Below are 17,768 nucleotides of genomic sequence, written 5' to 3'. Positions count from 1 at the left end.
AATGTAGGTTGACAGTATGGTGAGCAAGAAGAATTTGAGGAGTGGATTGCTAAAAATGTTAAAAGAAACATTTCTTCAGCTGGAGCGGGCCACCAGCCAGGGAGGAAATTGGATTACCAAGGAATTGAAAGGATTGCTTCAAGGAAGGTGGGGAGATGATAAACCAAGTGCCTCTATTTTCACTGTGGAAAATGTGTGGCATATCCCACACCAGTTTTCAGGAAGAGTGTTTGAAGAATCAAGTCAAAGTGCCAAGAGATGAAATTCTAGGACTGCTAGGCAAACTGAAGGATAATCAGTAGAGGTGGGCACAAACCGAAATACAAACTAAAGTTCATCACGAACCAGGCCAGTTGAGGGTGAGGAATGCCTGCTGGCCAATTTCAGCAGGGTTGCCCCTTTAGTAACTCAAAAAGTTTCTGATCAATTATCTTATTGATCAGTTGCCGAACTAGTTGGTGTATCTATATTTGTATAGAGGGAGATTGATATAGAGATGGAAAAAACACTGGAGAGGGCAAACAAATGATTTATTAATTTCTTTTAATATGCTGTTACGACGTACGCTAAGCAATTAAATATACCCCCCAACCAAATTAGATAACAAGAAAAAATAAAAATCATATTATTAACTGTATGTGGCAAGAAAATTAGCACTACTTTGAAAAGAATTTGGAAACCAAATAGAATGATGAAGTTGGTTGTACATGAGCTGTATACAATCAGTTTATATTTATTATTTAATGTTTACTTTATATTTACTTTCTTTTCTAGTTATGAAGCGCCCAGTAAATCTTCACCACCTCTTTGAAGATGGAATTATGATGAATCCATCAGTATTTTTGCGGAACTTTGAAGAAAAAGGATTGAGAAGCGACAGACCTGACTATCTGTTGAGTAAAGAGAAAAAGGTCTTTTCCTTTTGTGAAGTGTGCAATATACAACTGAATTCAGCAGCACAGGCTCAGGTTCACTACAATGGAAAGTCTCATCTAAAAAGAGTAAAACAGCTGAATAATGGGAAGCTACCGACGAGCACAGCCTCGGGCACTTTGTTCATGAACGCCAGCACGGGTATGTGATTTTCTTTATTGTGGTCTTAACGCACATTGACCAGAACCCATTTCCCCAAGAATAAAGCGGATTATTTGGATCCATTTTAGACTGGCTTCAGGCCTGGTTATGGAACTGAATGGCCTTGCAGATGACCTACGCTGGGAGATGGACAGGAGAAGTCTTAATTCTCCAGGACCTCTCAGTGGCTCTTGATCCCCTTGATCCATCTGGATTGCCTTTTGAGGTTGGGACTGGGAGACACTGTTCTATGGTGGTTTCAGTCCTACCTTGAAGGTAGGTTTCAGAGTCTGGTGCTGGGGGACTGCTGCTCTGCCCCTTGACCTCTGGCCCGTGGGGTTCCACAAGGTTCTATCTTGTCCCCTTTGCTTTTCAAGCTGCTGGGAGAGGTCATCCGGAGATTTGGGCTATTGTTCCCAATAAGTGGATGACAGCTCAATCTCACATTTCCAGCAGATCCCAGGGAGGCTGTGGAAACCATGAACAGGAACCTGAAGGCTGTTTTGGGGATGAATAAGGATAGTGAGGGATGGAGTTGAACAAAACAAATGGCTTGAACTAGTATTCGCTTTGCTGGTCTCGTCACTTAGTATTTCAGCTTGCCAAAGAACGGAAGAATGTTCCAAGGGGCCTCTTTTTCTATTTTGCTAGAAATAGAAAATATTCTATTATCTATCTATTATCTAAATATCTTTATTCAAAATTAACTGCGTAACATTGATTCACAGGAATTTGTAAATGCATACTGAAACAGTACGGGGGCTATCATTAATTTTTCTTATAATTTTGCTGTTTAACAAAGTAAGTGAACTTCTCAGCTTTTTTTTATGTGTATCCTGAAAATTTAGTGCTGTTGAATGTAAATGAATTCATTATTTTAGCAATGAGAAGGAAATGGATTTATAACTGTTTATTGTTTTTCTCAGGGCTTGGTTCAGAGTTGCCAACTCTGGGTTGGGAAATTTCTGCAGATTTTGGGGGTGGAGCCTGAGGGACTTCAGTGAGGAAGAGATGCCACAGAATCCACTTTCCAAAGCAGCCGTCTTCTCCAGGGTAACTGAGCTCTATAGTGTGGGAATCAGTGGTAATTCCAGGAAATCTCCAGGCTCTACCTGGAAGTTGGCAACCCTAGCTTGGTTCAGAACTATGCTTGTGATTACTATATGAAAATATCCTGTCTGTTGATTGGCCAGGATCCTTACTACTCCAGTATCACCATTGTATTGAGGTTGCAATTTAGGCACCAGGAATGTTTCAGCTTTCCATTTAGACTTGTGAGCCTGAAGGCAGGAGAATTAACTTAATGAGTTAACTTCATGGGTATCACAGTAGTGGCATAGATATGATTTTTGGTCCTTCTGACACAGCTCACTGTATCAAAATGGTGCTCCTATTTAACTGCATACAAATCTTTTCCTTCTCTCCCGAGTTTCAATACATAGTACCGTCAAAGTGGAACGACAACCCTCATCTTCATTGCCTGAGATAAAAGTCCTGGGGATAAACTGGCCTGTGTTGCCAAGAATCACCTGAATCCACCAGGCCTAGCTGCAGCTGCACAGCTCTACTCTCTAAGGCAACTAGGGCATGACTCGCAGCGCCCTCAGTGGTGAGGAGGAGTCACTGCAAGGCAGGAGGCATAGAGACAAAATGCCAGGATATTGCTGCTCCAAGCAGGAGGTTATAACAGCAAAAATATGTGACAACAACTGATCCACTGCAACTTGGCCCTAGATCAGGAGTCTCCGTCGTTTTTCAGCCCTTGGGCACTTTTGGAATTCTGACACAGTGTGGGGATGCAACCCCAAAATGAGTGCCATAGGAAAGCAGAGCACAACACCCAGAGGAAGCCTAAGTGCAGGGGAGAATACACTAGGAAATAGGAGTGAGAATAAAACCAACAATGGTGGCAGCTACTGCTGAAACAACATTATTTTAATCTGAACAGCCAATCACATCTCCATTGGACAATCAGAAGCTCTGCTGGGCAAGAGTCCCACGTGGCATGGCTCACTTTCTAAGAACACTTGATAGGCTCCAGGTAGGGTTGGCAGGTCCCTCTCCCCTCCCACTGGGAGGGTAGGCTTCTCAGCACTTACCCCACATCTGGCACGAGGTTTTACTTTGCGTGTCCCGGGGCAGATGTGTTGACATCACTTCCAGAAGTGATGTCATTGCGCCAGCTGTGTGAGTGCTCCCACGCTCCACACAGGGCCAGTTCAGCTCCAAACAAACCCCGGGAATGCTCCCACAGGTGGCATGATAACATCACTTCTGCAAGTGATCTAGCCGCACCCCCCCAGGAAGCGCGTGCATGGCACGTGTTCCCTAGGTGCCTGCCAGTGGTGGGCAACCTCTAGGGGGCTTGCTAGCTCCCACCGATTGCTGGGTGATTGCCGGGCGATGGGGCAAATCCCTGGGAGTTTGCCTGCCACTGGCAGGCACCTGGGAACCCTAGCTCCAGGAAAGATATCAATGGATGCCATAGTGCCTGTGGGCACCATGTTGTGGACCCTGCTCTAGACTCTGGGGCAATCACTCACTATGCAGTCTCTTCCCCCAGGCGGGACAGAATATGCAAGGTATTATCATAAAAAGTTTGTTTCATTGCCAGAAGAGTCAAACGGAAATAGATACTTCGCTGTAGCTGTCCTCCCATCTTTTGAGGATGCCTTCTTCCAACTTTGGAAGCAAATATTGAAGAGTTAAATTACAATGAATCTGATAATGCTCTGGGCCTACTGAGAGTGTGAAAATATTAAAAGTCTAATATTATTCAGTTTATTCTCGTCTCCTTTTGTCTTTGTTATAAAATGAGAAAAAAGTATCTCTTTTCATGAAGATGCAAAATATACTTGGATCCTATTTTCTTTTTAAAGTGTAATCCTCTGGAGGTCACCTTTTATAAAAGTAATATCCATCATCCTTTCATATGCTCAGACAAATGGAGAAGTGTAGGCTACGTTTAAGGAATGCTATCTGGAGGAGACAGAGGCAGCTGCTTTTGAACAGCTTCTGCCGCTAAAGAAACAGTATTAATGAAGTGACAGATTTAAAATCTCAATAGCAGGGATCTTATTTGTTTTCATAGCTATGAAACATTCGCCCCTTCTACCCTTCACAGACTTGCCCCCCTTCATAGTTGCTTCAAAAAAATGACCCCTAAATTCTGTCTGTACCCCTCCGGCCACCATCTTTGGCTTTGTTGGGTTTGAGTTAAGTAGCCTTTGGCCACTTGAAGATTATATCTCTGGCAAGCTAAGCTGTATATGAAAAGAATTAAACTGAGGTAGACTGGTCATTTCGTAGAAAAAGAGCTGCAGGAACTCATTAGCATATGCCACACCCCTTGCCATCACCGGAAGTGTGCCATTAGCATAATTGATTTGATCGGGCCCGAAATGGTCAGGATTTGGCTGCTGTTAGACAGGGGAGTGTTCCCCCAACTGGCAGTGGCCTGATCAGGGCCATTTTGGCCCCAATCCAGGCCCAAACGAACCCAAAATGGCTGAAAATGGCCGTTTTGGACCGTTTGGGCCTGGATCAGGGCCAAAACGGGTGGGACCAGGTCAGTGCCAGGCAGGGGAACCCTTTTGGGCCTGGATTGGGGCCAAAGCGGCCCAGATCAGGTAGGTGCTGGGCAGTGGAAGGTTCCCCCACCCGGCACTGACCTGATCTGGGCCATTTCGGTCCCGATCCAGGCTGAAATTGGCTCCAAATGGCCATTTTGGGCCCGTTTGGGCCTGGATCAAGGCCGAAACGGCTGGGATCAGGTAGGTGCCAGGCAGGGGAGGGTTCCCCCACCTGGCACCGACCTGATCCGGGCTGTTTCGGCCCCGATCCGGGCCGTTTCTGCTCTCACTGACAGTGACCTTTGGGGGTAACTGCCGGAACAGTGCTCCGGTGCATTCCCCCTCCAAATGAGCCCTGGATGATCCCTTCATGAGCTGGAGTCTGAATACCAGAAGGACCATTTCACTTGGTATCATGAGAAAGTACAGGCCCTTTGGGGTTTTTTTGTGGAAAGGGAGTCCCTTCCAAGGAGCCCTCACAGCTCCTCATTCCCCCTGGAGCAGGGAACTTTAATTAGGTTTTTCAGGTCTCACTTAATAACCAGTGGGACACTTAACTTCCTGGGGTGTGTGTGTGTGTGTGAGACATCACAACATTGCCTTGCTGACGTTGTCATCAGCACACTGACATCATTCATGTGCGTTTGGAAGTGATGTCGGTGTGCTGCCAGGGATGCTCTGGCATTTTGCAAACTCTATGGTTTTATCATAGAGTCTTTGATAAATGCCAGTGCTTTCCTTGTCGCTTCTGGTTTAAACCAAAAGTGATGGTGCACCAGTATGATGCCAGCACACCAGTCACACACACACCCGCCGCCATTTCTCCTGCTTGTGCCCAAAGGACTATTGGGCATTAAAGAGAATGGCCGGAAGGTCTCCCACTCTAGCGGAAGGCCTGACATCTGTGGTTTAACTGGCTGCCTCACTCCTTCCCATCCCCTCTGGCATGTTCAGTTGAGGCGTGCTCTGCTGTGTGGTTTAGTTCATAGTGTGAAGGTCACAGGCAGAGGGAGGGGGAAAGTTTATTTTATTAAATAAATTCTGTAACAGTGGTTGAAGTAAAAGAACATTTAGGAAAATAGTGCAAATTAAAACAGTGTATGATCTAGACCAAGGGTGTCAAACATACTTGATGGATATGACCAAGCAAATAATTCAGAATATCTTTGCACACAGAAACGGGGTTAGTCTAGTTATAACTAGACTAAACGGGGTTATAACTAGACTAAACGGGGTTATAACTAGGCAAGCCACAAAGGGAGTCTAGAGGCCTAGAATAGAACAACCTTGAAGAGGGGCATGAAATGATGCAGTTATACTGTTGAATTGCCATGTGTAGTTTGGAAGAGCCATCTAACTCTTACTAATGCACGCAGTGCACCAAGGCCCAGATACAAGTAGTATCTGAGAACGGCAGGAACGTCTAACTTCATAGAAGCTGGCAATATTATAGATATAGTAGTGGAGAGCCAAAAGATATTCAGAGCTCACAGCTAAGAAAGCCACACTTTCAGTGGAGGCTCAGGTCACGACCTTTGCCTTTTTTCATCTTTGACAGGCCAGGCAACTGGCGCCCTATCTTTCACCCCAGGACCTGGCCACAATAATCCATGCAACGGTCACCTCCAGGCTAGACTACTGCAACTATGCTGGGCTGCCCTTGGGCCTGACCCGGAAGTTACAGCTGGTCCAGAATGCAGCGGCACGCGTCCTTACTGGAACGCCAATCCGAGCGCACATTCATCCTGTGCCAGCTGCACTGGCTCCCAGTGGAGTTCCAGATCCAGTTCAAGGTGTTAACCTTGGTGTTTAAAGCCCTTCACGGACTGGGACCTGCATACCTGCGGGACCACCTCTTCCATTACGTCCCCTGCAGGATCTTGCGCTCTGCAGACTAGCAACTCCTGGTGGTCCCTGGCTCGAAGGACATCCATCTGGCCTCGACCAGGGCCAGGGCTTTTTTTGCCCTGGCCCCAGCCTGTTCAAACACTCTTTCATTGGAGATCCGGGCCCTGTGGGCCCTGTTACAGTTTCACAGGGCCTGTAAAATGGAGATGTTCCGCCAGGCCTTCGGCTGAGTGCCAGCGGGTGTCCTCCTCCTTCCATCTAAGACCACCACTTCTTCTGGGGCTGCCCTTGGCCATCTGCTATGCCCGTATATGGACTCCCAATATTTAAATAGCCTGCTCCTGGGCTATTTTAGTGACTTTTTAAAAATTATTATTGATTTTGTTTTTGTGACTTTTAATGTGTTTTTTAAATGTTGTTAGCCGCCCTGAGCCCATCTGTGGGGAGGGTGGGGTATAAATCAAATAAATAAATAAATAAATAAATAAATAAGACGTATGAGAAACATGTAATCACTACTTCTACATAGACTTTGTTAACACAAAAGGAAGCAAGAATGAACTAGCTATGGTTATATGTATCAAGAAGATGCTTCAAATATGTTTGGTGCATGAAATCATATAATAAGTTAGCCAAAAATCATATAATAAGTTAGCCAAGAATTTGAGTGTCGGAATCAGCTATCGTTAAGAAAAGGTTCCGAAACTCTATAAGTATGACAAGCTAATCCGATAGAGAGCTTCTTCGTGGAAGAGGCTCCTTGCCTGTGACCTTATTGTTGCGTAAGATACCTTTTGGATTCATGTAATTGCTCTCCTTAATGGTCTTTGTATTTGTTATCATGAATGGTAAGATTTTTTTGTTAATTGAGTTGTTGTTAAGTATACTAAGTAGGCTCAAGGTTGACTCAGCCTTCCATCCTTCCGAGGTCGGTGAAATGAGTACCCAGTTTCCTGGGGGTAAAGTGTAGATGACTGGGGAAGGCAATGGCAAACCACCCCGTAACAAAGTCTGCCCAGAAAACGTCGTAATGTGACGTCCCCCCATGGGTCAGTAATGACTCAGTGCTTGCACAGGGGACTACCTTTACCTTTAAGTAGGTATTTATTTATTTATTTAATCACATTTCTAGACTGCCCTCCCCGTCAGATGGGCTCAGGGTGGTTTAACAACAGTTTAAAACAGTAATAAACATTATAAAAACATTAAAACATCAAAACAATTACAATTGGCGGGTATAAAATATTAAAATACAGCATTTTCCTGCATGGGTGGTGGAAGGTCTTCAGTGGTATGGCCGGTGAGAGGACAGCCTAGCCTAGCCCCCACCAAATGCCTGGTGGAACATCTCCGTCTTGCAGGCCCGGTGGAAAGATAACAAATCCTGCCGGGCCCTAGTTTCCTCAGACAGAGAATTCAACCAGGTTGGAGCCAGAACTGAAAAGGCCCTGGCTCTGGTAGAGGCCAGGCGGACCTCCCTGGGGCCAGGGACCATCAGCAAGTTCTTAGTGGCTGATCAAAGCGACCTCCGGGGAACATATGGGGAGAGGCGGTCCTGAAGGTATGCTGGGCCCAGTCCGCATAGGTATGTTGTAATAATACAGGAATAAAAAGGAAGCAGAGACTCCATAATTGTATTACTTGTGTACTATACCCAGTAACAAACCAATGACATTATCTGTGGTGTATCTCTGGCCAGGAGTTAAATAATTTGATGTAGGAAAACAATTGGACGCTCAGGGCTTCTTAAGTGCATGCCTGTATCAGAATCTGGTCTGACCAGAGTAATCCAGAACAACATGCCTATATAATACCTTTTATTAAGTGTAATTAAAATGACACAAAACAGTCTCAAGTTTTTGAGTTCTCCAGAACTTTTTAACAAGCTGTAGCATAGTGGTTAAGTGATTGGGTTGCAAATCAGTCCTCTGCTGGTTCGACTACTGCCATGAGTTCAGCAGGTGGCCTTGGGTAAGCCACTCCTCTCACCCCCAGCTCCCCAGTTGCATTGTGGGGATAATAATAACACTGGCTTTGTTCACCACTCCGAGCATGCACTTACCTGTCTAGAAGAGTGGTGTACAAGCACATTGTTATTATAAAACGTCGATAGGAGAGACTAAAAAAGGAGGAAACGAGAGAAGAAAATGTAAATACAGAAAGGGGGAAATTAGTGAACTGCTCTCATTGAATTAGTTTACACTGGAATAAATTTTGTTTGTCCTTTAAACTATCACTGGACTTCTAGTAAATTTTGTAGAAATTACTTTTTTTATCTGTAGCTCTCACTTCTTATTTGGCTTGTGTGAATGTAGGCACAGCCTACTTCCACAAGATGGTGCTGTAAGCATTCAAAGGAGGTCAGGCTGTAGTCTCTTCCACAGCATTAGCTGGCTAACCTAAGGAATAGGCCTCTTTCCTGCTCCTCCCTTAATAACTATTTGGACAAGACGGAGGTAATCATTCCTCATATGGCCAGTTTTATGAGCTCAATGCCTTCTCCCCCACCCCCATTTACAGCCTTCTGTCACTGGCATTACCAGAAATTTTCAGATATATAGGAGTTTACTCATAGGTTAAAGAATCAACAGCCCAAAGCTATATGATGAGATAAAACAGACAGTTATTAACTATACATAGCCAAATTCTGATATGTTTCACGAACTAACGGAGCAAAATATATGAGTCTAAAGTAGGCCAAGATACTGCAGAGCTGACAAGGAGAATCAAGATAGCTCTTGCAACGGTGCAGGCAGGGCTTTTTTTCAGCTGGAACACGGTGGAACGGAGTTCCGGAACCTCTTGAAAATGGTCACATGGCTGGTGGCCCCGCCCCCTGATCTCCAGGCAGAGGGGAGTTTAGCGTGCCCTCAGCACCGCCCTCTGTCTGGAGATCAGGGGGCGGGGCCACCAGCCATGTGACCATTTTCTCCGAGGGCAGCCCACTGAGTTCCACCGCCTCTTTTCCCAGAAAAAAAGCCCTGGGTGCAGGTAAATTAAAAGCAATGCTTGAGTGGTAGAGATTGGACACTGGCATGTCACCTCTGTACACACAACCCTCCTCCCCCCAAAAGTGATGTTGTTAGCCCATCATATATCAACTTTACTTTTGGCAGAATTAGCGTAATTTAGTAGGAAGTGAGGGCTGCATTGCAGTATCTGCAACTGAATGATCAAACAGGAAGCAAAAACAAGAGATTTCTGTAGGCAATTTGGGGAAGTATGGAAAGCTGCAGGGTTCTAGTAGTATGGGGCACAGACAAAGTTCTGGAACTTTTGAAAGTAGAGTCTTTTTGTGTATTCTGTGGAAGTTGGCTGTGCTTACTTTCAAACAAGCCAAATAAAATATTCTGCATTCCAGAGTCATGGGAATGAATGGGTTTCCATGTAGTTAGTGGGGTTCTCCATTGCAGGTGGAGTGCCTCTGCTGTGTATAGCATTGCCAGGTCCCCTTACCCTCCCAGCAGGAATGGGGGGTGGGGGGTAAGGAACTTGCACTTACTATGGGGTGTTTTCGTTGTCCGTGTGAAGTGTGTGCACGTTGCTGGTAGACATAATGACATCGCTTCTGGAGTGACATCAGCGCACCTCGCAGCAGGCATGCCCCCAATTTGGGCTCCTGTAAAGTACGGGAGCATGCCTGCCACCTCGGGTTGCCAGGTCCCTATACCCTCCTGCCGGGAGGTGGAGGGAACTGGCCCCTCATGCCAGCAGCATGGAAGTGATGTCATCATTCTGGCTGCGGGAGCACTCCCACGCTCCGTGCGGGGCCGATTCTGTCCGTTTGGTAAGATGATAACGTCGTTGCGCTTGTTAGGAGTGCACGCATGGAGTGTGTTCCTGGGATGCCTGCTGGTGTTGGGCAACCTCCGCAGGCATGGGGACAAACCCCCAAGATTCTGCCCGCTACCAGCGGGGCACATGGGAACCCTACTGCCACCAGGCATGATGACATCACTTCAGGACTGGCCCAGGAGGTTTTTTTCCCTCCCAGGCATATTCCCCAGGCCTTTTCCTCCTGCCAGCTAGGTGAGTGGCAGTGCGGGGCAGAGACTGGGAGTGGGGGATCCCCTGCCCCCATCAGGGGACCTGGCAACCCTAGCTGTGTATAAGGCTTTTAAAAATATATTCAGTTCTGAACTCCAGGTGTGAAAATACTGTTCAAGATATACTTACTAATAAAACTGTGCAGCTAAACGGTAGATTAGCTGACAATATCCTGGATAAAGCCATTATCAAGTTGTGCTGCTTTTTCTGCCTCTTTCCACCTTCTATGTATATTTAAGCATAATTGCTTGGAAAATTAGACTTATTTCCATTTTTTGCTAAAGAAGCCCCCTGCCCCCTCCTGCCAGTTCTACTGTAGCGTTTTTGAATATCAGCGTAGCAAAGTCCTCTCTCCCCTTAAGAAATGTGAAATGTTACCCACCTCATCATCAACATTCTCTAGCAATTTAGAAGCAAATGGTAGAACTCTTATTTCATGTTTTATTTATCAGAACAGCCAATAATTGCCCTGTTGCTAGTATAGTTGCGCTTACCTATAAAATCTGTTTTTGTGATGTTAGATGATTAAAACGGTTCAGTTACATAATTACCATTTGTAATGAACTAAAAAAAAGTTTGGGTTTGATTTTTTGTTTAAAAAAACATCTGTACTGCAAAACAACTCATAGCTATGTAAATTATTTGGCATTTTTTAAAAAAATGTGTATTTCTCTGATAAGCTACAGTACATATTTTATTCTTCATGAAATAAACTCCGTCTGTCTCTTGATTAGTAAAGGCATGATTGCACAGCTGCTGTTGCAGGGGATCCTGAATAATTTTCACATGTTAAGAGTCCAGCAAGAAAGGCTGGGATTCTCAAATACATTTTGTCTGTTGCCATCTCCAGATGTGGAACGGATAGCAATAAGTCCCAAGGCTTTGCTAGTTTATTGCAATTGCTTATTTAAACAGCTGGCAAATGCTTCTTTAAAAAAAACCCCACAGAAGCGACTAATTGCCAGGTACAGTGATTGAGGTGTGATGACAACGAAAACATTGGTTTAGAGAAATGTATGGGTCACTCACGTACTTATACATAAGGGTCAATATAGATGCTTGGTAGATGTGGTAAGTTAAGAAAAAACAACTCATACAGTTGTCCCAACTAATTAACATCTCTCTCTCTCTCTCTCTCTCTCACTCACTCACTCACTCACTCACTCATGAGCCACGACTGAAAGTAAAGCAAGTTAAATCAAAGCAGTTTGCCCTTCTCTAGACCAGCAGCCCTGCTTGCAGGCACACTCTCTCTCTTTCTCTCTCTCTCTCTCACTCGCTCAAGAGCCACGACTGACAGTAAAGCAAGTTAAATCAAAGCAGTTTGCCCTTCTCTAGACCAGCAGCCCTGCTTGCAGGCACACTCTCTCTCTTTCTCTCTCTCTCTCTCTCACTCGCTCAAGAGCCACGACTGACAGTAAAGCAAGTTAAATCAAAGCAGCTTACTCTTCTTTAGAAAGCCAGTCCCAGCAGCCCAGCTGCTGCCTCCGCTTCCTGCTGCTAAAGAGACGGGCAGCAGGGAGGCAGCCTTGAGGAAAAGGAATCACGTGGGCAGGGCCAAAACCCATGTGATCTCTGCTCAGAGCTACTGGAATGCTGTTCCAGGCGTTCCCCCTCCAAATGAGCCCTGGACCTAGCGATCAGTGACTTGGCTCGCGTGCCCACAGAGAGGGCTCTGTGTGCCATAGGTTCGCCATCGCTGCACTATGGTAATCTATAAAGTGCCACATAGCTATCTAAATCACAATTTGGCCACCATTGAATTTACACACACAAGAGCGGAAGATCACAATGCATCTCTTCTCCAAAGCAAATGCCACTTTCGGTGACTCCCTGGAAATCTTCCCTCATCTTTGATTTCATGTTTAGCCCACTCTACTCGCTAATACTTACAGTAGGTAGCGACACAGAGAGTAAGCAACAAAAACATTCAAACCATATCATCCACAAAATGAGCTGCTCAAGAGAGCAACGCTTTTTATCTCTAGCGATAAAACTTAAAAAAAAAAATCTTATGTCACTTCCAGGAAAGAAGAGAGAAAGTTACAAGAAGGGAATTCCAAAGCAAAGGATGTGGCCAGAGTGAGAGTAGTTTTCCTAAGGGCCAAACAAGACAAGATGTTATTTCATGGGATGCGTCTCAGTTCCCTGATACATATACTCAGTATCTCAGTAGCAGCGCAGGAGTTTCTGCATGGCATGTTCCGCGCCCTGGCTTCCTGTCACCATTATTTCCCACCAACCCCTCTGTGCCACTGGAGGGATTTTTCAGAGATTTTCCCCATAATTGGTAGTTCGGTAGGGATACATTAAGGAAAAAAACCCTCTGAAAAAGCCTTCCGGTGGCACAGGGAGGATCTGGTGGCAGGCGATGGGGCGGGGGAAACGGCGCAGATTTGGGTGCAGCTTGGCAAGATCTGCACTTTCCATCCATGCTGCATCCATCCCACTTTGATTGCCGTCATTTTAAAAATGTTGTCCTAAAGCAGGTTTAGGAAGGATTAGAGCAGTGCTGGGGAAAAGCTGGAAGGGAAAGCTCCTGGACTATTTTAATGATTTAAAAAAAAATTATTCTTGATTTTACATTTTTGTGGTTTTAATGTATTTTTTAATGTTGTTAGCCACCCTGAGTGGGGCGGGCGGGGTATCAATCGAATAAAATAAATAAATAAATAATGATGCAGTGTGGAAGCTGAGGAGGAAAACCTAGCTGCAGGTTAACACTAAAATACTGGTGTGGAAAAGACCTCGAATGGGGCTTAGCCATGACTCTAGAGATCTGCATTACGATCGAAAAAACCCCATGATAATGGCGATCGCGACCCGGTGGATCGTAATCATCCACGGCCAACGATCCAGCAATCAGGAGGGGCCCGGATTGGGGTTATCGGGCTCGGATTGGGGATCCAGACACTCAGGCGCCAGCAATCTATTCCCCTGGCAACGGAGCCAGGGGAATGCCTGAGCTATCTTTGCCCTCCTTCTGTCGCCCTGGAAACCCGAATGGAAGCCCAGATTTCCTTGATCAGCAGGGCTTCCTTCCAACCACGGAGCAGCAAAGCAGTCACCAGCTGGGAGAAGACACCCAAGGGAGGGAGGGGGAAGGGGGTGTTCTGCCGCCACCAGCACACACCTTCCGGCCTGCACCGGGAATACCAGCGCGCTCCTTTTTGGCCTGGCGGGCAGGCACATGGGGGGTGCCGCTGGCATGCAGCCAGACCCCCCACCCCCTGTGGGGAGGCAGCTCATCGCCGTCTCCACCAGCACCACCCACCTTCCCACATAACTGAGAATAGCAGCGTGGCCTGCTTTGGCTTCCACGATCCACAGATCGGAAACGGGAGATGATCGGTGTGGATCGTTAATTCGGGATCATCGCCAGCGCCGACCCACGATCAGTTTATCGTTAATTTTTTTTGGATCGTGCCCACCTCTAGCTATGAGTCCCTTCCCTTCCATACTTTAAATGGGTTGCCTTTCTGTGTGTGTGTGTGTGGGGGGGTTCTTTGCGATGCTGCATATATGCTTATCCGCCAATCTGTTAATTTATTGCTTTACTAAAAAAAAGGTTTAAGTGCAAAACTGATCCAGGGATGGAGGACAGGAGAAACAGAGACATCACAGGACATCAGCTACTTTGTGCTTCTGCTACAAGGTGGACGTACTGGCCTTTTCGTAGATGAGAGGTATGTTTGGACCCAATTCTCTAAAATGCGTCGTCCAGCTGCTGTGAACACAGCAGACACATCTGCTGTAGGAAATAGGAATGAATGCCAGTCAGCAGTGTGTTATTTATGGAAGGTGGTATGTTGTTGTGGTCTCAATAATTTGAAGAATATGGTCAGCTACTGTGTGTGAATTAGAAGCCTTTTGTTTAAAAGGAATGCTGTTATAGAAGCCTAGTTATAGAATACTAAAGTTGGAGCCTTTAGTATTTATTTCAGGGTTTTACATGCAGGAGCAAGTTGTATTGTGGTTATAGTTTTTGTTATATCTGAATTGGAATCAGGCCCCTTGGGGTAACTCACAACAGTAACAGCACAATGTGTCCTAAAAACCAGTCCTGGAAATGATGAGGATTAAAACTAATATGACATGCTGCTAAAAAGAACGCATACGGTTTACTCTCTTTATCACTTTCTAAAGACCTTCCTTTTTTAAAAAAAAGGCCTTTGCCAGCTTTCTGAATGCCATTCTGGGAACTCGGCCTGGTAAGTATATCAAAAGAGGAGAACTGCAGCAAAGGTGTTACTATTGAAAAGACTCCCTCGTTACCATGTTTTCAAGGGATGAAGTCTTTGGATCAAGACATTTGACAACCTTAATGAAGAGTGTAGTACTGCACTTTACATCCCGTCCAAACAGTGTTCTTTGTTTTCATTTTGTTATCAAACCATGGCTGCCTCTTTCTAGAAATGGCCACAGCAGGGGTAAGATGATATTCAACAGCTTTTAAGTACTTGCACTTTTGTCCTAGTTGTCCTGGGCACTTTGCCCTTCGATGCTGTATCCTTTCTTGTGTCCCTCTATATTTTCTGTGGTCAGCAATTTGCAGTCTCTTGCAATGAGTCTAATATGGCAAGGAATTTAGGGCCAAACTAGACAGGATGATTTCTTGGTGTTGGGACTGGGTTTCCTGACCTGACTTTTAAACCATCAACCACATACCATGCTGTTGGGAACTCATTTCCCAAGAGCACAGGACCCCAGATTGGGACCCCAGCACAGGGTTGGAACAGGCTTCAACCTTTCCCTGACACTGTTTTCCCTACCAGAAATGGATTTGTGGGGCCCTGTTGGCCCCATTGTGGGGCTACTGGTAGCCCATCAGTATAGGTAGCCCATCACCTAGGTTTTCCTCCTCAGCTTCCACACTGCATCATTATTTTATTTATTTATTTATTTTATTCGATTGATACCCCGCCCTCCCCACTCAGGGTGGCTAACAACATTAAAAAATACATTAAAACCACAAAAATGTAAAATCAAGAATAATTTTTTTAAAATCATTAAAATAGTCCAGGAGCTTTCCCTTCCAGCTTTTCCCCAGCACTGCTCTAATCCTTCCTAAACCTGCTTTAGGACAACATTTTTAAAATGACGGCAATCAAAGTGGGATGGATGCAGCATGGATGGAAAGTGCAGATCTTGCCAAGCTGCACCCAAATCTGCGCCGTTTCCCCCGCCCCATCGCCTGCCACCAGATCCTCCCTGTGCCACCGGAAGGCTTTTTCAGAGGGTTTTTTTCCTTAATGTATCCCTACCGAACTACCAATTATGGGGAAAATCTCTGAAAAATCCCTCCAGTGGCACAGAGGGGTTGGTGGGAAATAATGGTGACAGGAAGCCAGGGCGCGGAACATGCCATGCAGAAACTCCTGCGCTGCTACTGAGATACTGAGTATATGTATCAGGGAACTGAGACGCATCCCATGAAATAACATCTTGTCTTGTTTGGCCCTTAGGAAAACTACTCTCACTCTGGCCACATCCTTTGCTTTGGAATTCCCTTCTTGTAACTTTCTCTCTTCTTTCCTGGAAGTGACATAAGATTTTTTTTTAAAAGTTTTATGGCTAGAGATAAAAAGCGTTGCTCTCTTGAGCAGCTCATTTTGTGGAAGATATGGTTTGAATGTTTTTGTTGCTTACTCTCTGTGTCGCTACCTACTGTAAGTATTAGCGAGTAGAGTGGGCTGAACATGAAATTAAAGATGAGGGAAGATTTCCAGGGAGTCACCGAAAGTGGCATTTGCTTTGGAGAAGAGATGCATTGTGATCTTCCGCTCTTGTGTGTGTAAATTCAATGGTGGCCAAATTGTGATTTAGATAGCTATGTGGCACTTTATAGATTATCATAGTACAGTGATGGCAAACCTATGACACGCAGAGCCCTCTCTGTGGGCACGCGAGCCAAGTCACCGATCACTAGGTCCAGGGCTCATTTGGAGGGGGAATGCCTGGAACGGTGCTCCAGTAGCTCTGAGCAGAGATCACATGGGTTTTGGCCCTGCCCATGTGATTCCTTTTCCTCAAGGCTGCCTCCCTGCTGCCCGTCTCTTTAGCAGCAGGAAGCGGGGGCAGCAGCTGGGCTGCTGGGACTGGCTTTCTAAAGAAGAGTAAGCTGTTTTGATTTAACTTGCTTTACTTTCAGTCGTGGCTCTTGAGCGAGAGAAAGAGAGAGAGTGCTTGCAAGCAGGGCTGCTGGTCTAAAGAAGGGCAAACTGCTTTGATTTAACTTGCTTTACTTTCATTCGTGGCTCCTGAGTGAGTGAGTGAGTGAGTGAGAGAGAGAGAGAGAGAGAGAGAGAGAGAGAGAGATGTTAATTAGTTGGGACAACTGTATGAGTTGTTTTTTCTTAACTAAAACCTCAGTATTCAGGTTTAATTGCAGTGCTGGCACTTTGAAATAAATAAGTTGGTTTTGTGTTGCAGTTTGGGCACTAGGGCTCAAAAAGGTTCGCCATCACTGCCATAGTGTAAACAAGAGCTTGCAATTGAAAATAGAAAATGGGGAGAAAACATCCAGGAAGAGGATGGGAGAGAAGATAGTGATGGTGGGAAGAATATGAGTGAACACAATCTAATGTAACTTGGTTACAACTGGAAATTCTCAAAATATAAGGACTGTATACTGAAAGGATTAGGAAGCCAGAAGGACATGGCGTGAGCAATAGGAACAGTAAATGATTGGACTGTGGAGTTTGGGATATAAAGGATCATGGTGGAAAACATGTGATGGTTAAGGTGGGAAAACGAGCCACAGTTTTAGAGAGTAGTGGGAGACTTGGGTGGTTTTTGTTTTACTTTTGTGTGTGCTTTTGCAAAGTTCCGGAGAAGCAGCATGACTTAGTAACTAACTGAATACAGGATCAAGGGAGAAAGAGAGTAATCAAAGATAAAGCCGAAGCGGCACATCTGGTCAATAGGGTGAATAGGGGTGCTGCCAATTGATACAGGAAGCGATTAGGAAAGAAAGGAAGACTTGGAGGAAGGATAAGTAGTTCAGTTTAGGACATGTTGAGTTTGAGGTGGTGATGAGTCATCTAAGAGGATATATTGGACAGATCAGCAGAGATGCTGGCCTGAAGGGAGATGGGGAGGTTTAAGGTGGAGAGGTCTAGCTTGGTTTTTTCCTGCATTTTTCTGAAACTGTGGACTAGGATGAGGGTGAAATATAACAAGGTTATCTAAGGAGAGAGTGTGAATAATAATGGACCAAGACTCCCG

General features: G+C 45.3%; 1 protein-coding gene across 1 annotated transcript in view; it reads left to right on the top strand.

The window, feature by feature from the left end:
- Window positions 1–776: 776 nt before the first annotated feature.
- Window positions 777–17,768, top strand: part of ZNF385B (zinc finger protein 385B) — a 223,200-nt gene continuing 206,208 nt past the window's right edge. Inside the window, exon 1 of the mRNA XM_054971935.1 lies at window positions 777–1,074. Coding sequence (XP_054827910.1) covers window positions 777–1,074 — 298 coding nt within the window. The remainder of the gene's footprint in view (window positions 1,075–17,768) is intronic.

This window comes from Eublepharis macularius, chromosome 2 (genome assembly GCF_028583425.1).
Source record: "Eublepharis macularius isolate TG4126 chromosome 2, MPM_Emac_v1.0, whole genome shotgun sequence".
Taxonomy (NCBI): Eukaryota; Metazoa; Chordata; class Lepidosauria; order Squamata; family Eublepharidae; genus Eublepharis; species Eublepharis macularius.
This window is presented reverse-complemented; position numbering and strand designations above follow the sequence as displayed.